Source organism: Cuculus canorus, chromosome 2, assembly GCF_017976375.1.
Source record: "Cuculus canorus isolate bCucCan1 chromosome 2, bCucCan1.pri, whole genome shotgun sequence".
Classification (NCBI taxonomy): domain Eukaryota; kingdom Metazoa; phylum Chordata; class Aves; order Cuculiformes; family Cuculidae; genus Cuculus; species Cuculus canorus.
Genome location: NC_071402.1, coordinates 91,462,434 through 91,482,524, shown reverse-complemented (window position 1 = coordinate 91,482,524; position 20,091 = coordinate 91,462,434). Strand labels below are relative to the sequence as shown.

Here is a 20,091-nt window from a genome sequence, read left to right as displayed (position 1 = left end):
CGCTGCTGCCTGTCTGCCTGTCGGTGTGTGTGGTGCGTGTCTTTCTGTGTCTGTGTGCCTGTGTGCCCGTCTGTCTGTCCGCCTGCGCGGGTTCCCCTGTGGGCAGCTCCCTGGGTGCCTGCGTGTCTCTGTGCACGAGCGCCTTCGCTTGCGCTCCCGCCCCATCCTGCCCCGAGCTCCTCCCTCCGCCTCCGAACCGTTGTGACGTCGACCCCGGGCTGGGCGCGTGCGCGGGCCGCGCCGAGCGCCTGGTTGGTTGCTCGGCCCCTTCTGGCCAATCACATCGCGGCGATGGCCCCGTCTTCCAATGGGGTCCTGCGGACGCTGTCACGTGACGCCCCCCCGCCCCGTCCTTTCCCAGGAGCTGCCAGGCCGGACATGGCGGCTACTGGGCGGCCGACGTCGGGCATGGTAGAGCTGGCTTTGCTCGAGAAGCTGCTGGGCCTGCCCAGAGGGAACAAGTACGGCGTCCAGGGGGAGCGGAAGGTGAAGGGAGCGAGGAGGGGCCGGGAGCGGGAGCGGGAGCGGGCAGCGGCGCGCGCGCGGGCGGGCAGGCAGCGGCCTCTTCCCCGGCGGCTTCTGCCTCCCTCTCCCCTCCAGCGCCGAGTGGGGCCTGGACCCCCGGACACCTGCCCAGGGAGGGGCGGGGTACCGTGGGAGGGAGGTATAAGGGTTTTGAGGGGTGTGGTGGTGGTTCTTTGGAGGGTAGGGTGGAGAATGTGGGGAAGGAATCGGGAGCGGTGGGGGTGGTTTGAGGGTGAGGGGAAGGGATTGGGGGTGGTGGGAGTGGAGGTGGTTTGGGGATATGGGGAATGGGGTGGTGGGGATGGTTTGGGGGCAAGGGGGTGTGGGGAAGGGGGTGGTTTCGGGGTGTGGGGAATGGGGAAGGTGGGTGTCGTGGGAGTATTTTGAGGGTGAGGGGGTGTGGGGAAGGGGTTGAGTGTGATGGGGATAGTTTTGCGAGTTAAGGATGTGAAGAATGGGGGGGTGTGGTGGGAAGGGGTGTGGTGGGGAGGTATGGACTGTGGAGGGAGCAGAGCGAGTGTGTAGGGATAGGGGTTAAGGGGGGGTGGAGGGAGTGCGCTGCTGAGGGGAATGTTTGGGGGTTAAGGGTGTGGAGGATGGCAAAGTGGGGCATGATGGGGGTTGTTTGGGGGGGTGAGAGAGGGGTGGGGGGTGTTGAGTGGGGCTGGAGGTATGGATTAAGGGGTGGAGGATGTAGGGAAGGAGCAAGGTGTGGTGGGGTTGGGGATATGGGATGGAGGTTGTTGGGTGGAGGGTGTGGGGAAGGGTTGGGCTGGGGGGGGTAGTGTGGGAGGTAACAGTGTGGAGAATACAAAAGGGAGCTGGTGGAGGTAGTTTAGAAGGTGAGGGAGTGATGGGGAGGGGTGGAGGAGTGGGGCTGAAGGTATGGGTTTGGGTGATGGAAGCTGTGGGAAAGGGGTGGGCTGTGGTGGGGGTAGTTTAGGGGTTAAGGGTGTGGGGGATGGGGAAGGGGAGTGTGCTGGAGGTAGTTTGGGGGTGAAGGTGTGTGTGGGGGGTGGGCCGTGGTAGTGCAGTGTGGGGCTGGGTGTATGGAGTGGGCGTTAGTGGGTGGAGGGTGTGGGGAAGGGGTGGGGATGGTTTGGGGGTGAGGGGGTATGTGGGATGGGGAAGGGGTGGAGGGGGGGGGGAGGGAAGGGGAGGGAGTTGTCTGTGTGTGTCATCTTGTCTGCCTCAGCCTCTTCCTTCACCATCCACCTTGAATTGTGACTGTAGGCCCTGCTTGTGGGTTCTGAAAATATCTTCTGTCTGCCTGGGGAAGGGTTGTTGGCTGCCTTTGGAGGGATGTCTGCTTTAAACATACTTGTTCTCAGACTACTCTCCTTCTCCTTGAGTTTCCATGGTGCCAGTTGCAAGTTGTATCTGTGCTGTCGTGACTAAACTACATGAAAAAAGATACAGTTTTATTGTCAGAAAAAAAACCCAGAAATATCTGTAGTGAAGGACCATTACTCTTGAATATTTTGCTCTTTTAAATGTCTTGACATTTTGAAGTTCATATGGAAATATTAAATTCTGTAGTTTAAGAGGCATCTGAGACATGAAAAATGTTATGTACAGCTGTGAGTGTCACAAACGTGGAAGGGCATTTACATGTAGGATGTGGATCGAGTAGAAGATGTCCCTGCCCGTGGCATGGGAGTTGGAACTGGATGATCTTTAAGGTCCCTTCCAACTCAAACCATTCTATGCTTCTCTCTGAGAACAGCAACAGAGAGAAGAAGCTCTGAAATTGCCTTATGTTTTTGTATGTTTTTTTTCCTTGACTTTATTTACTGTATTTGATTATAGAGTCTTGAATATCAATATATGCATTCTTTGCTAATGAAAGCTTCTGTAATTATTTAACAGCACAACTGGTATTTTAAGGCTCTTACTATAAAGTCTGAAAAATCAAGTAACCGGATCTAGTTACAGTTTCTTTTACTGCACATTCAGTGAAAAAATTTAGTAGTAGGCAGGTGCTCTTGATACAGCTGCAAAATTAATATGTTTTCAATTTGCACCGTATATCAGTTAAGTCTAAACATAGATGAACACCTCTTTGTGGTCAGATACTTTAAAAAAAGAAAGTATTTAATTTTAATCAGTTCCCGTTCTCCTCCCCACCCCCGATACCAGTGAGCTACTGACTTCTGTCAGAGCACTGGGAAGAGAACAGTAAGTATGAATAAGCATTTCAGTAAGTCTGGCTACTGCTCTCTGCTCAGAGAGAAATTGGATGCTAATGACGTTATAATTTTAAATCTTAATGACTTTATAAATCTTAATGAGTTTATAATCTTAAGTCAGAAATTTCTGCCAGTGTTAGAACAAGCAATACTTTCTTCCTGATATTGGCAGAGTTTGATTAATTGGAGGTAAAGGTGTCTTAGTTTGTCCTGTGCATGTGTTAAATATACTACTTCTGTGAAAACTGAAAATAAACCACACCAAAGAGTAAAAAGAAAACTTGCTTTTTGTTATGTTACTACCTTTACTATACCTTTTGAGGGGCTATAAAAAAATTAGCTGTATTCTCATACAGACTGCTTTTTTAATTAGTTGCTTAGTGTTACATTTTTGCATATTCTTCCAGGTTCCTGTTCTTCAAACAAACAATGGTCCTGGTCTGACGGGATTAATGACCATAGCTGCACACCTAGTTAAACAGGCTAAGAAAGACCAACTGCTTGGAAGCACTGCAGAAGAGAAAGCTGTCGTTCAGCAGTGGCTGGAATATAGAGTGACTCGACTAGATGGAAGTTGTAGTAAAGAAGATACTAGAATAATTCTGAAGGTAAGGAGTACTTAATTACTTTGCCACTGAATTTTAAAATGACTAAATATTGAAGAAGGTTACAGCACTCGTGTGTATGAACAACCAATTAATATAACTGAGTGAACACTGAAGACTTGGAAGTATCTTTAAGCACTATCTTTTATTCTGCTTGCTGCTTTTCACTGGGACAAAAATACCGCAATAGCCTGAAACAGGAGGGACAACAGCTTAAGCTGTAAAAAAAATGTGAAGCAGAGCTCTTGGGGTCCTTTATGGCTGCAATGCTGTAAACTATCCAGAGTGTTCCAGATTGCTGAGGGATTGTTCAGCTGCCTTGTCTCTTATTAGCCATGTAAGATAGTAGTTTCTTACTGTCTTCATAAAACCTCAGTTATAAAACAAGTTGGTATCATTGGTATAGCACTGCTCTGATTGTTTGAAGAACTATTCTTATTTATTTAGTAATTTTGGAATATAGGCCATACTTGATGTTGTGATTGGTAGTGATAGTAAAAGGAGTTACTGGATAGAATTGCGTGTGAAAAATGAAATCATAAGAGAACCTCTGCAAAACTTCCATTCACATCAAGCTAATTTGCGTGGAGGCTTTGTTCTACTGTATTAAACTCTGAAGCTTACTTCCTTTTAAACAGATAAAAGCAGAAAAGAGAATCGCAGGGGTCACCCTGTTATTTGAGTAGCCGGATGGCAGGAAGTAGATAGCAAAACTTACTGGTTTTCTTGCTTCTTATAACTGGTAATTAGTATTTTTGCAGCCTAGTGGGAACAGAAGACGAAATTTGCTTTATACTGTTAAGTGATAAGGGCTCTGTTTGTGAAGTGTGTATGAAACAGCAGAGAAATTCAATCAATTTTTTAAATATTTGTTTCTTTTATTTTTAGAAGTATGTTTCAGGTGGAAAGTGTACAATGCTCAGTGCTAACAGTGAGTCTGAGTTTAGAAGTAGCTTTGTGAGCTGCAAGGTTGGCTTTACTTGAGGCTTGCAGATTCTTAATTAATACTTCTGACTTTTGTTATATGTGGTGAGTTTGGGTCAACCAAAACTGTTGTGGAAACCAAAGAGAAGCTGAAGCAGTATTCAAGAGCTAACACATTGCATTACTTAAAATCAAGGAAAATCTTGCATCTTAAAATCGTAGAATCGTAGAACAGTTTGGGTTGGAAGGGACCTTAAAGATCATCTAGTTCCAACTTCCCTGCCATGGGCAGGAACGCATCACAACTAGAGGTTGCCTAAGGTCCCATCCAACCTGGCCTTGAACACCTCAAGGGATGAGGCATCCGCAGCTTCCCTGGGCAACCTATTGCAGTGCCTCACCACTCTCGTAGTGAAGAAATTCCTCCTTATGTCTAGTCTACATCTGCCCCTTTCCAGTTTTTAGCCATTATGGTGCAAAATGGCACAAAGCAAAAGCTTTTTAGTAATCTGTTGTCCTTTTCAAATTGACAGACCCCTTGAAATGATTCTAAATGAAATGGTTGTAAAGAACCATTTCTCTTACCCTAGATGACTGCATTATGTTGATCTCATTGTATCAATGAAATATCTTCCATTGGTTAAGCGCGAGTTTCTGTACATTGCTTCTGGTTTTGTAACATCTCTGGTCTTGATTTGTATGTGTCAAAAACCTTTACAGTCATGGTTAATCTACAGATACGGCGTGAAAACTCTACACTTTGGGATTTCAGAACATGATTGAAGGATTCTTTGACTAATCATAATTTAACTTGAACTTTAGTTGTACTTTGAAAAAGGACTGAAATTAAAACCAAAAACCTTTATGAGCAGTATTATATGAAAAAAAAAAATAAAATACAAGGAAAATGATCAGTGCAGGGAAGACAGAAATAGGCCCAAGATTTTATGGCTGGTGTGGGTTGCTGGCAATCTCCCATAAGTTTAAATAACTTAGAGTGCATGCATCATCACAGACCATCAGATGACTGATACTGCTGGCTCCCATATTGCGCTTTGGGATCAAAGCCTCAGGATTATTTCAGAAGAACTTGGCAGAGTCATTCATGAGTGACTGCTGCTGCTTAAGATCAGACTGTCTTCCCTCTTGTCTTCTAACACCATGGGCAAGTGGCCAGACCAGCTGAGGCAGTGCTGCTGTGTGTACTGAGAAATTGTTCTCAGTTAACGTGCAAGACTGACCCAGTGGTTGGTAATGAAGGCACTGCTGGGCATCCAGCAGCAAACTGCCTTTGTCAGCACTCTGCATGCACACAAACGTATTAAAATTATTTTCTCTCTAGGATCTGGCTTATTTATTTTTCAAGAGTAAAGGTTAACTTTCAGAGCCCGCGAAGGCAGGGATCACAGGGTCGTAGAATGGCTTGGGTTGAAAGGGACTTTACAGCCCATCCAGTTCCAACTCCCCTGCCATTTGCAGGGATGCCTCCCACTAGGTTGGGTTGCTTAAAGCCCCGTCCAGTCTGATCTTGAAGACCTCCGGAGATGAACCTTCCACGGCTTTTCTGGTCAACCTATTCCATTGCCTCACCACCCTCGTAGTCAAGAATTTCTTCCTAATGTCTAATCTAAATCTACCCTCTTTCAGTTTAAAGCCATTATCCCTTGTCCTTTCACTACACGCTCGTGTAAAAGGTCCATCCCCATCTTTCCTGTAGACCCCCATTAGATAATACTACTTCAAAATTTTCCTAGGGATTTTTTTTTTTTTCTAGCAGATGTTGAGTAGCAGGAATTTCTTTTGACATAGGGCTGCCGTGGAATTATTCCAGCACTAATTTCATAGCATAGCAATTAAGATTTTTTTTTTTAATTTATTCTCTTGCCACTACGGTTAATCAGAAAAAGAGGCAGCCTACCATTTAAGTATACTATGCCAAAAGGGAGTATGGGTGAAAAAAAGAAAAACTAAAATAGGGAGGCAAGTCTGAGGTTGTAGTTTTACAGTGTGTCTGGAATACACAATGGCAGTCTTGGGACAGTTGCAGCCTAGAGCCATAGTTTATAATAAGCTGTGCCAAAAACAGTTCAGTTGCTTCTGCTATAAACTTTAGGCTGCCTCTATTTAACCCTTAACTAAGGTCATATGGTTCTGAAAAATGTCAGTAAATAGCTGGTGTAGTATTTGTAAATTTGAACAAGGAGGGCTTCCTGTTGGCCTTAGGAAAACAGTTTCTTGAATTTTTTACTGATGTGTTGACTAAAGCTGTTACTTGGCATGTAAACAATCATGAGTAGTCAGACCATGTCAGCCTGGGTTTTTTTGTATTCAGAGCAAATGCCATACTGTTCAGAACCAGCCAATGAGAGTGCTTTTGGAGTTTTCTTTAACTTTGATTTATGCTCTTGTGCTGGACAAAATAAATGGGAGCAACCTCTCTGGACTGTTCTTCAGCAGATATGTAGGATTGATGATTGTCAGTAGCGGTGATAACATAATATCCACTGCTGTTCTGTTAACTTTCTTTTCCACAGGATGAGAGAGTATTTTCCTTTTTTTCATTGATGTTTGTTTAGTCGTAAATTAAGCTGCATAGGAAAAAAAAAATCTGATAATTACTGACAATTGTGCTTGATAACTAATAGTCTTTTTGCTCTTCTGAGGAGGAATTGAGAACCTTTGTGAAACACTTGTGCTATCAACTGTCTACTTAGATGTTAATGGATTCCATTCAGGAGATTTGAATGTTTCTGCTTTGTCAATTTTAGGTATTCAGAACTGCAGGGTTCTTGCCTGCCCCCTTCCCATCCACCTCTTGTCTTCAGAGACGTATTTTAAATAACTGGGAACTCACTGTACTTGAATTCACAGAAAAGCTTCTACAGAAATGTAGAAATCTCTAGTCTATGAACGATAATTATAATCAAGAGGCTTTGGGTACTGCTTTCAGTGTTTAATGGAAAAAATGTTCCATGGTTTCCACTACTTTTGTCCCAATTTCCTGTGCTGTATGGCTATGATCATTAAATCCAATTAGAAATCTGAATAAGAGAGCTTCAATTCTTACTTAATGTGCTCATTTGAAAAAATAAGAAAAGTTATTGTTTTCACAAATACATACCAGGTTAATCCATGCTCTGTGCCATTAATCCACAGTTCTTGTACACTTTTTCTGACACTTTAAATGGGATGGCTACTGACTTTGGCAAACTTGTCCAGAAAGCATTTTTTAAAAAAAAACTTGAGTTTCCGTGTTCATTTCTCTCCCTTTTTTTGCTAACAATATGATATTTTTGTGCACGTACAAGTGCTAAAGATTGAATTTTGATGATTTAGGCAATACTTGTTGATGGTTTTTATTCTGTCTTTTGTAGGAAACTCAGTATGTTGAATAGAATATTCTTTCTGACCAGATCTAGCTCGTAGTTTGCCAGTTGGACAGAGAGGTCTTGCATTAGAATTAAAAACATGGCTATATCCCAACAATGTACTTCTGCTTTTCTTTGACATGGTTGCAGAATCCTTTTTTGTGTTCTGCATTGTCAGAGGCTTTTCTGAGGTATTTGAGAGTGCTCAGCTCTTTGTCTTCACATGGTGTGGTATAGAGGCATTTAGGGCATAAATGACCTCGAATGTATTGCTGACTGGAAGGATGTGTTTCTGCATGTAAGGGAAATACATACAGCAGCAGTGTGGTGTTGTGGGCAAAATATCCAAAGCAAGATCAGGGTATGATTAGATCCATTGTAAGCTATTGAGTCTTTGTAAGAAGTAGCTGTTACTTATCTGAGCTGCTCTCAACTTGCAGTTACTGGGAGGGATTTGTTCTCTTAAATGGTGAATTGGATTACAGACAACTAGATTGCATGCTTAAAAGATGGTAAGCGATGGTGTGATGCAGCCAGAAGCATGCTGTGGGTGGGACGTGTTGAGCTGTCACTCTAAATATGGGCTGTAAATTGGATTTATTTTTTTTTCCGTAAAACAAGCAAATGGAAATCCATCAGGTTAGTCCATAAATAATGCAACATATCTTCTTTCTTTTGCTTCCTCCTCTTATACCCAAAAAATGGAATTTGAATTGCTGCAGTTGTTCTGTGATTATTGGTGCATCAAACTGCAGTTATGCCTTAAATACCTGTCTGAAATTTGAGAAAGGTTTCCTTGAGGGATTGCAACAATAAGTTCATATAGTTAAAAGCAACTTCCAAGACTGTTTCAGCCATTTAATACTGGGATTGTATATATGTAATCAATTTGATCAGTGATGTTCGGTACATGAAAGACAAAGATACACATGACGGTTAACAGACCTGAATTTCCTGGATGTAATAAAATTCAATCTTGTGTTCATATTTTCATTAATCTCTCCAGGAAAGGAACAATGCTTTATGCTGTGGTCACTTAAAGCTTGACTTTAAAGAATTTTAACACAGTTGGCTATTAGCCAGTAATATAATCCTCTGTGGGAAGCACAACCCATGAGGCAACATTAACTAAATGTGCCGAGTGCACACACAAAAATAGTGTACTGTGGTGTTTTTGGATTGGCTTGACTTCGAGAACAAAATCAGAATAGCTGTCTGTGTTATCAGAGGAAAGTACGTGTTTAAAAACAGGATTGTGAACTAACGCTAATTTACCCATGACTAAGCTATTTTTGTCAAATTCTGTTTGCTCAGCTAACTAACTTCATAAAATTTGATGAACCAGAATAAATAATTTTCTGCAGCAATGGCTTATGTTGCCTTTAAAGCTTATGGAAGGGGGTATTTGTTAATATTTTGAGTATACGCACATTCAAAGAACAAATATATTCTTTGTATATTAACCCATTTTTGTATGAAATTAACCCATGCTGAAAAGCTTGGCAAACAGTATTGCTGCATAGAAACTAGCCTACCTCTTGGAGATGTATAAAAGTAAGAATTAGCACACCATAATTTATTTGATGCAGAAATCCAGACTTTTGAGCAGGGAAGTAAGTGTTGATTGTACCTTCAGCATTGATGAGTGTTTTTACTTGGCAAAATCCTGATTCTGTAGCCTAGACTAGGAAGAAATGGGTTGAGGGGCTGTAATTTCAGTGGTGTTACTTCTTATCATAATGCATGTTATTTCTGGTTAAATAAAATGAAAAATGCTGTTCAGAGAATTAGTATCAGGATAGACAAATTTGATTTTTTTTTCCTAGAAAATAGCTCGCTAGAATTTTTTTTCTTCTTGCAAGATTTTTCTTCTTAAGATTGTATTGGCCTTCGTGTTCTGTGGAATTTCATACACAGAGTTGTAGTTATGTTTAAAGTAATTTGAAAGCTAACTCATGATGAACAAAGCAACAAACCAATCTAAAGAAAAGAAGCTACATAGCCAGGGGCAGATGACCTTACAGAATTTTAACTATGCAGGGGTTAATGTTTATCCCTTATTTGTTCTATTAAAAGAAATCAAAGCAAACATGAAGATGTTTAAATATTACAGGACTACAAGAGTCCTGTCTTGAAGTGGTTATCAAAGAAATAGTGAGGTGGAATAATGGAGTCAAACTTGTCAAATTCAAGTGCAAGGTGAGATGTCCTAAAGTCCCAGTGTTTTCGGTTTGTAATTTGGCTTGGGGGTTTTTATGTATGCACTGTAGAATATCTTCAGATCAGTAAAATTATGGAGCTACAAACCTGCAATATGCTTGAGGCTAAATGTAATTTTTAAATTGCTTACTAATTATTAACCCCCTTCTCCTTGCCTGAGACTTTTTTTTAAAAAAAAATTACTAAAAGGTTGTCTTAAAATGGAATGTGCTATAATTGAGACCGAAAAATTATTTCGGGGACAGTTTGAAAAATGTTAGCTATGTTTCAGCTGCTTACCTCTGTTTCTGGGTCAGAGGAGGCAGTGACTTAAGGAGATCTCTGAGGATAAAGGAGTATGCTTGCTACAATTTTTTCTCAGCCAGCAGAGGAATACTAGCAGGGGGACATCCTACGTTTCTGAAAAGAATATTATAAACCTAGAGCTTCCTTATGCTGGGGTCAGGCTTAAACTAGATAATCTTGTTGGCTGTTAGGTCTTTTTCTTTAGAGGGAGATAAGGGGCAGAAACGTACATAAATTGGATGGGAAGTAGGTAAGATGAGGGGAAAAGGAGGGGTGGGTAAAGAGGTAGAGCTGATGTGTAATGCTTGTGTTCTCAGAAATAATATACTTGGGCAACAATTAGTCTGTCAGCCTCTTGTTTTCTGGCAGAGAATGACTGTATTAGCTATTAGAAGGGTCTTTCAGTAATACAAATCTGAAATATTTATTCACTGTACCTAAGTGGAGGCCTTCTGCTGTTCGCCCTTATGGCTTCTGGTATGGAGTTGTTGAGAGATGATTTCAAAATGCTGAAGTTCTATTCCCTTCATATGCACTTAGGTAGCAACTGAATTGACAATTTTGGTCATTAAAAATTGCTAGCAGTGATTTCAAAGTTAATAAAAGCAAGTGTCAAGTTATACCAACTGATGGGCATCAAGTTTCCAGTATTGAGTTTGAAATGTTATCTCCCATCACACTATCCCTTTGTGTTTCCGTGGTTCTTATGCATTTGCAGTTCCAGGATATTGCTGACCAGCTGCATTGAGTGAATCCTGGAGGATGGGAGAAGCTGCTACTGGAAGAACAAGATGGTCTCCTTTGATCACAGGACTGCGTTTTCCACTTCTCAAATGTTAAACATATAACAAGCAGTGCTTGAGTTATATGCACTAACTAAAAAAAAAAAAAAAAACATAAGTCTTGCATTTTTTAATTCCCATAATCTGAAGCCAAGAAAAGACAGATTTGAAAGTATTTCTGTAGAGTCAGCGTAACATGTAAATTAAATCACACTTGTATTTACAAAAATTTGAGTGCATGCAAGTGAGTGAATTAGGAAGAATCGTGTGCCAACAGCAAGCTGGCTAGCACTTTCTTCAGAGACCGACAGTTAAATTTTCTTGAATTCTCAATGTCAAAGAATGAGGATATTTTAGTTTATTATCTTGACACTTTTTAGATTTTTTTTTCTTATTTAAATTTTTTCTCCTTTGCCGAGTTGGTATAAATTAAAGCTGCCATTTATTTTGTATACATGGTCTCCAGGAGAAGTTTTCTATTATTTTTAACAATTGCTTTAATATTTTGTCTTACAAAGTCAATACTGCAGCAGTGTAATGATTTTTTCCTTTTTAGGATCTTAATGTATACCTTGAAGATAAAGTGTACCTTGCAGGAAACATTTTTACCTTAGCAGACATATTGATGTACTATGGATTGCATCCTGTCATGGTAAGTGTTCTATGCATTATTTTATACATACAGCTATCATAATTATTGTTTATCTAAAGGGCAGGTTATTGTTCTAGAAGGTGACCTACTGTATTGATCAGGACAAAATTTGAGAGATTGCTTAAGAGAACTCCAAGTTAAAGTTGGTTTTAAATTGTTCATTCTTTCTTAATATTTAGCTATGGATCTGTCAGAAGTGTGTTATCTGTAGTGTGCAGAATGCTTCAATTTTCTCCACACAATGTAACAAGGACCATACCTATATTACTGTGTTTCTAGGTATGAGGACTTTTATCTGTTCATCTGAAACATGACCGCTTAAAGAAGTACATGGGGAAATTAATAAATGAAATTGAAAGGATGTGTCAGACTTAAAGGACTAACATTGTTAGTATTGGAGAAGTGCTGCTGGCGCTATGAAAGATGCGTATAAATTAAATTCCTGAAAGATGAATGCATATAAAAATGTGAGCCGTAACAAAATGTCATTTGTATTTCAAGTCTTAATGGTAAGTCTTAATGATAAGACTTGATAGCATACAGAATATAAAAATGACATGGAGAGCTGGTGCTTAGGAGGGAAAAAAAAGAGTTTGTACTCAGTGGAATTGATGAGATTCTTCATAGTCAGCTCAGGGTTTACGATGAAGTGCTTAGAAATAATTGCAGCTCAGTTCTGAACCCTAAGTGGTAATTTAAAGATAAAATAGTAGAAGTTACTTGTAGTTTGGTGGCTAGAATATGATTGTAAATGAATTGTCCTTCTCTGGAGTGGCTACTGCTAAATAAACCAAAGGACTTACACAAAAACATCTGCCTCATTCTTGGGAGAAAATAAAATCACTCAGTTTTACATTAGAAAATTGGGGGGGGGATAATCGGAAAAAAGTGCCTGTGACAAATGCACGTGTGTCTGAGAATTGATGAATTATATCAACTGAGTGAATGGTTGTTTTATGTGATTAAAAGCTCTGGGAGAAGAGGGTGCAACAATGCTATATTTCAAAAGGAACGCTGAGGTGGGTGTTGGGGTAAGATCAAATAGTGAAATATACCAAAATGAGACAGAACGTAAGTATATGTATCTTGACTGTCCAGGAGTAAAAGCTCAAGTGAGAGGGTGTCAAGTAGAGGAAAGGGAGGGGAAGCATTGTTTCAAAAGATTTTTGAAAACACATTAGGGTAAGTTGCTTAGAATTAATTCTGTTAAATCTTACTTACCTTGTAAAATACGTGAAGTAGCAGGATAAGTGTGTTGACTAGTGTGTCAGAACGGTTACGTTTCACACATGATAGGTAGATATAGAAAAAACATGAATACTTCCTAAAAATACATACTGTAAGAGAGTATGAGTTCAAATGAGACATGTTTTAAAAAAACTTCGGTGAGGGAAAACCAAGCATATTTTAAATTTAAGAGTTTGCTCTAGAGTAGACCACCTAATGAAGAAGAAAATATACATGTTATTGCTTTGGGAAATCGAACAGATGGTAAAAACAAATGACTTGGTGCTCCTGGGTGCCTGCAACCATCCAGATACTACTTGGGACAAGTTTATAGTAGAGCATCTGTTTCTGAAGTGTTTCATTTCATGTAAGATAATTTTCTGAATCAGAAAGGTATAAAGGGCAAATAACAGGGTGGCTATCCTAGATAAAGAGGAAGATCTAGAAGCTACTAGCTAGGAATTACTTGTATTTTGAAGGGTTTGGGAATAACTAACATTAGTACTTAACTACAGAGGTAAGATCTTGGAAGTGTAGAATCCTGTGATTGTTTTTTTTTAATTATAAATATTATTTTTATTTTTCCTCTAATGAGAAGACAGTATATCGAGAGATGCTTCTCTGCCCTAAGCTTTAAGGGATAGAAAGCAGGAAAAACTGCTGTACGTGTTAATGTGATGTCATCTAGGGAAGCAGTTTGTCATATCCACTACTGTTTCAGCTAAGCCTTATGCAAAATATCAATAAATGTTTTCTATAATCCTTCAAGAGAGGAGGTAGAAATGGAAGATGTGGAAGGGAGGCCCACAGTTCTTGTGATCTATCCAGCTGTCTAGAAAATTGATCTGAAAATGTTACCAATGATGACATTTAGGATTAATCTTTCTGCTTTTAATAGAGTAACAACTACATGCTAACACAGACATTAATAACGGAACACTGTAATTAATTAGTGACATACCATGATCATCCTGAATAAGCCAAGTATTGTTAAAACTTCAACAATGCTCTGTACGTTTCATTGGGAAAGATTTTAAGACCACTTGATTCTATTGCTCACTTCTTCACCTGTGGTTTCATCTTCCTTTCTCAGTGTTTCTAAGTATACATCATGCGTGTTTGTATTCCTCCTGTCCTCCCACCTGTATTTTCTCTTCTCCTTATCCGTGGTGGATACCTAATTTTTCACTGTCCAAGTGCTTCCCTTTGACCTCACTGATAAGTTTGTCTGCTGAACACCAGCAACTCTTAACTTTGCCGTTGTATGCCTTTCATTCTTCTTCTCTCTTCTAGTTACCTTAATAAGCACAATAGAACTCAGTGTTTAAAGATCCATATTGTAGATGAGTGAGAATAGTGTTTCAGACCTGAAAGTGTTTCAGTCTTGCGGATTCTTGCAGACTCAATCTTTGAGTCTATTAATTAGAAATACACACTTATAATAATAAGGCAGGAATTAAATTGTTTACAATGTTGATCTATATCAATGTAGGTCATTAACATGTAGAAAGTATACTTCTTGATACTGTCTAAATGAGCTTTTTCAATCAATGTGATTTATATTGTCATACATAATTCCCTGTCTCCATGCATGTAATAAAAATATTGTTGGTTTTAGAAATGTTGTTTGCTTAAATACATATGTGGATAAATATGATGAATAATGCAGTTCTGCTAAGTTAAAGCACAGACTGCAGAGAAAACATGAATTCAAAAGCACTGCTTGAGGATAGCTCAAGCAATCAGTAAGCATTAAATTCCCCCTGTGGTAATGAACTTGGTTTTATATTTTTTTTTTAATTTAAAACAAGTTTCCCTGGTTTATTCGTATTTGCAAACAGCTCAAGTCCAGCTCTATATAAGAGAAATAATCAATACAAAAGTTGATATGTTTTTATACTTGACAAATTTTGTCAGAACCAAAGAAGATGTCTCATCTGCGTGTCTGATTTGAAAAATTTCTTTAAGAAGGTCTAGAAAATAACTTACGGGTGATGTTTATATCTGCAAATGGAATAAGCCTCACTCAAAACCTTCGGGTCAAATCAAGTACAATCAAATACAAAACAAAGTTCTCACAGTCAGAACTCCTAATACTGAACTATAATGAGACTGTAGTAGTAGTTTATTTTCCAGTTAATTTTTTCCATAATGAACGTTCCCGTAATAAACAGATTGCCATGAATTTTTGGTAATATTCACCGATGTGCTGCTTATCTTGTTGCTGGGATAACAGCTAAAGAATGATGCTGGAAATAGTACTTAACTGTTTTTGGTTTTTTTTTTAATTCAGTTTTTACTTTAAAGAAAGTATTTCATTTTAAGCATGTTCCATTAACAGCAGAAAATTAGTCAAAACTGTGTGAAAGCACATGTATTTCACTAACTACTCCATTAAACTGTTCTGTGATTTTTCTCCATATCTAAAGGCTAAATTTAAAAAGTGAGATAATATCTTATTATTTTCTTGATGCTGATGATCTTCAAATGTAGGCAGACATTTTTAGACTTTCCATGCACATGCAGGGTGTGGAAATAGGAATTTATGCCTGCATCCCCAGTGCAACTGAAAACAAATATAATTAAAGCTTGTGTATTTATACCCCTTTTAGAAGCGCTTCTATTTGCATTGTATGATGACCACTTTGGTTACCCTCTGAGCTTTGTGGTGGAAGAATATAAGATGCCCCCCTCTTTTTCTGTCCATGACATAAAAAAAAGTCTGTCAAATTGACTGTCTGCTTCTTTGCTATTAAAATAATTGCTTTAATAGCAAATAATTATTTTAACAGCAGAACAGCAGCCTTTCTTAACTTGGGGGAATTATCTAATTTAATGAGGAAGAACAGAAAATACCCATCTAACAAAATGTTGTAAAAAAAATGCCATGGAAGTGATCTCTAAACAATTAACCTAAGAATTATGTTCTGAGAAAAAAAGTAGAGCATGCCACAAAGTGCTTTTTAATATATTTCACTGATGGAGTACGTTATGTAAATAAGTAAAAATATCTTACTTGTTGCGCCTAGAGTACAAAAGGGATTCTGTTATTAGAGTAGCTTACTGTTTTGCCCTTCAGATGTGTTTTTCACTACACTAACAGAATGGAAGAGGACTAGTTTTCCAGACTTTATTTTTTATTTACATCAGAGAAATGCTAGGATTGAGAATTATCAGTATAAAATTATGGGGAGGACATACTGTATCTACTGAAATATCTGAAGTTTAGCTCAGTATTTTCATAACCAAGTGTTTACCCATTAAAGACTTCGAAAAGGGTTACTGTAATAATAACTCTAACTGTACAACCCTCGGGGAACTTAAAGTGGCAGTATTTTCAGTACCTGTTTGTACTTAAATGCTTTTCTTCGTTTTCAGTAATTTTAGACTGAGTAGAGTACACACTCTTTTCATGCTCTGTGTTGCTTTGTAAATGTTTCTACAGCTTCCTATCAAGCACCAACTTCCAGCCACCATTAATTACAATAAACTGCAGGTGATCAAAAGCATATTCCCCTAAATGCATGGGGGCAAGGTGTCCTGAATATACTATACTTGCAGAAGCTTGGATGATTTGTGAAGCACTCAGTGTTACATTTTAATAGCTTCCACTTGTTTGTAATGCCTTCAAAAATTCTGGATTACTACTTCTTATCAGCATTACGCTCTTCTGCTTGGCTAAACTCTTATGTTTCTAGCTCAGCAAAAATAAATGTTTAAAGCTTTACAATTCTAAGTCAAATGCTAGGCTGTGTGAAGGAACAATAAGGAGAAGCGGCCATGTTATCAGCAATTCTTGAAACCAAAAGGGCTGGTGTATCATGACGTGAAATTTAACATGAGACTTAATTTTGAACACCAGCTTTTCACTTGTACAGCTGAGTAAATGAGTATGTGTAGCTCTTTAAAGTTTTTGTTTGGAACATATTTGTTTCCAGCTGTCCTGTGCCCAAGATCAAATTTGCAATAAGCCTCTATTATCCACAAAATCTGGTGTTTGTAGAACAAGGCATAAGGAATATGCCATCTGTTTAGTTTTTGAGGAGAGGATTAACCTTGATTAGCTTTAGAAGTCTAAACATGAAAATTGCCAGGCCTGTCTAGCAAGTGTGCTGTGTGTCAGAACTGTCCTCCACAGGTGTGCCATTTTTCATTGACTGCACGTGTTGTCAAGAAGACTCAGTTAAGCTTGATGGCTGGCTTGGCTAACTGAAAACGAAGTGAAGTGAATCCCGCACTGATTGGTTTAAACATTGGTGAGATGAGATAGGGTAGTTGATGTGAAGATCACATTTTGTTCTTGATGCAGTTTTATGACGTCTGTTTTGAGGACTGCCTCATTTGTAATTCCAGTGTAGTAGGTCAATGTGAGATTATTGTCTAAACTGATAAGCTAACTTCATTACAGAGGAATGAGGAAACCTAAAATTGCTAATCAAGGAACAGTAATACAGGTGATACAGAATGGGAATAGTTCTTCTATAGCCGGCTTTAAGGACTCTGAAGTAATAAAGGACTTTGTAGTGAAAAGTCAGATAAAAGTAAAGGTAGGCTTGAAGTTCTTCATTCATTTTAGCCACAAGTCCTATGCCAAGGAGGTGTTGCAATAGCTATGTGATAGTTGGAGGCTTCTTCCTGACTGATCTGTCAGCTGTTTAGATCTGGACTAAACTAAGCAAGTGACTGTGCAGTTGACTTGAGAACTGTGGTGATGAAAAGGACTTCAAACTGTAGAAGTGGTAGCACTATAAATATGTTTATGAAGTATGGACAGATTTCCAGGTTGTTTTATTGTAGTAATTTGAATCATGCCATTGCCTTCTTAACTGTTCAGATGTGCCAGCTCACGTTACTGTCTTGCTGTGCTGTTCTTTGTTCTATGACTATTGCTCAAAACGTAAAACAGCTTTCAATTTTTCTCTCTGGTCTGAAATTGTGAAAAAATCTTATTCCTGTACTTACAATGCACCTTGAAATAGAAAGTTGTCACTTTGCCTGTGAGGCAAGACTAGTGCTAGATTAACATGAAAGACTTGTGCGTGTTGTGAAAAGCTTCCCTACCACTCCTAATAGTGTGTAGTATTCCTGTGAATAGATAAATGCATTAAATTTAGGCAAGTGAGTGCCCTTTTTCCCTGTCTGTATCATAGGAAAATGTATTCCACCCTCCAGGTCTGTTAATTTGAGTGTGTTAAATACATATTTTTGAATTTTAATACGTGAAATTACGATAGAATACTGCTGGGCTGCTAACAGCTCATATGAGAGTTGAAATTGGCTGTAAAACTGTCTGGTTTTGTTTTGCTTTGCCACGTGTTAAGACACTAATGATGCAGTGCCTTGTATTATTGGTGCTTTGTATTTCTTCCCCATGCAGGTGGACCTCACAGTGCAAGAAAAGGAGAAGTACCTTAATGTGTCTCGTTGGTTCAATCACATTCAGCATTATCCAGGTGTCCGACAAGATATGTCTAATGTCGTCTTTATCAAGAACAGATTATACACTAATGCTCATTAAGGAAAATCTTAATGTCATGTTGGAAGGATGTTTGGGAGTTCAGAAGTTATGCTGTTCAAAACCACTAACTTGCAAATACTGGTTTGTAACCCTTGGTATGTGAACCAAAAGTGTTGATGCCTCAAATAATACAATTGCATTGAATTGCTATTGTTCAATCAAGAATTTTAACTAGTTAAAGTATTGTATAATGTCTGATTAAATGCAACAGTGGAAGAAAGATGGAAATTGAGTTTTAATTCACTATTTTTTAAAAATGAAAAGTTCTTTCAGTTAAACGTCCAAGTATTTAATTGGACCATGTTTAAACATGGTCTTTGTAGGAAAGAATTCGTTATTTTCTTTCAATTATTCACTCCTTTTGCTATTTATTGAATTTTTTTGTCCAGCTTTCTTTTCATTTTGTTTTCCATGGATGTTTACACTAGTTTTGTAAGATTTAAGAGCTATATTGTGTGCCAAGGATGTGAAAAAGGGAACATGCAAATGTTACAAAGTATTTATGTGACTGAATAAATTATTTTAAAACTATAGTCTTAATTTGGCTGTGAAACCTTTTAGTTTTTCTTCTGTAAAGAGAATGAAGTTCTTAAGGTTAGTTCACTTGCTACTTTATTTTGTGGTATGTGGACTTCTGTTTTGGTTCTAGAAGCACTTTCTTTCAAAATGGGTAACAAAGCTACAATTTCTCCAGATGTGTGCTATTTCTACACAAGTGCAAATGTAAGTTTCAAGATCTTAAAAACAACAACAACAAAAAACTCCACAAACAAATAAACAAACCACTACATAATAACAACATAACCTCTACACACCACCCAAAAAACCCGCTTCAGCTTAAGGTAACTCAGAATGTTTTAAAGTTGGTTTTGAAACAAAAGACACTATTGTTGAATCAGACATTTGGACAGGTCATTTCACTGTAGAATGTGGTCCTTCCGTTTATATTTTTAACAAATTTAAAAGTGTTAACAGTGCCCTAAGGATGCATCTGGATTGGGTAATTAACCTTCTACACAAATCAGTTAACGCTTGTTTTAAAACATGGAAAAGTATTTTAATATTTTGATATTTTAATTTATAAACTTGTGTTGCTTTATACAGCAGCGTTCAGTAAATATCTACCAAGTTATACATTCTTTTGTCTTAACTTGTGCACTGCTTTAGGGCCTTCTCACCCTGTAAGGTAGATATAAAGCTATCTTGGACAGTTGTTTGAGTCTTTTGAATGCTACAAGGCCTTAAGAAAAAAGTAGGTAGATAATAAGATAAAGTAATCAAAATATATCTTAACACATAAAAGGACAGAAAAAATTGCATGAGTAAACTTAACATAGAGTGCCTAGAACTGTCCAACAGGTATTTGTGTAAATACATAGCTTCTTTAAAAGAATTTAGACTTATAGGAATGTCTTATATCGTTAAAAATGAAAATATTCTTGTTTGATTTGAAAAAGTTCTCATTGTTTCCCAGGGGACCTAATTCTCAGCTTTTACCATTTCTCCTGTTAGTTACTCTTGCTCCTTGCTACTAGAAGCAGGCCTTGCATACTACTTAATTGTGAAGATCTTGCGGCAATCTTGAGATCTGATCAAGAATTGTGGAGTGGGCTTCAGTGCAAATGTACATAGGAAACTTCATATTCCAGACTGTTAAGATTTGACTATCTGAGAGCTTTAAGTTTTTTACTGTCAGGACTTACACTCTTAATTCCCAATTTATTCAAACATTTCTTAACTAGCAGTATGCGTATAAATTAGTTTGGTTTTTTCCTCCTCTTACAGCTTGGAGCAAG

At 38.5% G+C, this 20,091-nt stretch overlaps 1 protein-coding gene across 1 annotated transcript; it reads left to right on the top strand.

The window, feature by feature from the left end:
• Positions 1 to 350: 350 nt before the first annotated feature.
• Positions 351 to 19,677, top strand: EEF1E1 (eukaryotic translation elongation factor 1 epsilon 1). The gene is made up of 4 exons (XM_009564180.2): positions 351 to 486; positions 3,122 to 3,322; positions 11,455 to 11,550; positions 18,155 to 19,677. Exons 1-4 carry the CDS (start codon positions 379 to 381, stop codon positions 18,293 to 18,295), a joined length of 546 nt encoding a protein of 181 aa, XP_009562475.1. The 5' UTR covers positions 351 to 378; the 3' UTR covers positions 18,296 to 19,677.
• Positions 19,678 to 20,091: the final 414 nt, after the last annotated feature.

Excerpts from the sequence above, each read along its gene's own strand:
- EEF1E1 (XM_009564180.2), top strand. The coding sequence starts at position 379 with ATGGCGGCTACTGGGCGGCCGACGTCGGGCATGGTAGAGCTGGCTTTG. Across the intron at positions 487-3,121 it reads GCGTCCAGGGGGAGCGGAAG|GTTCCTGTTCTTCAAACAAA; the intron begins GTGAAGGGAGCG and ends ATATTCTTCCAG. Across the intron at positions 11,551-18,154 it reads ATGGATTGCATCCTGTCATG|GTGGACCTCACAGTGCAAGA; the intron begins GTAAGTGTTCTA and ends TTCCCCATGCAG.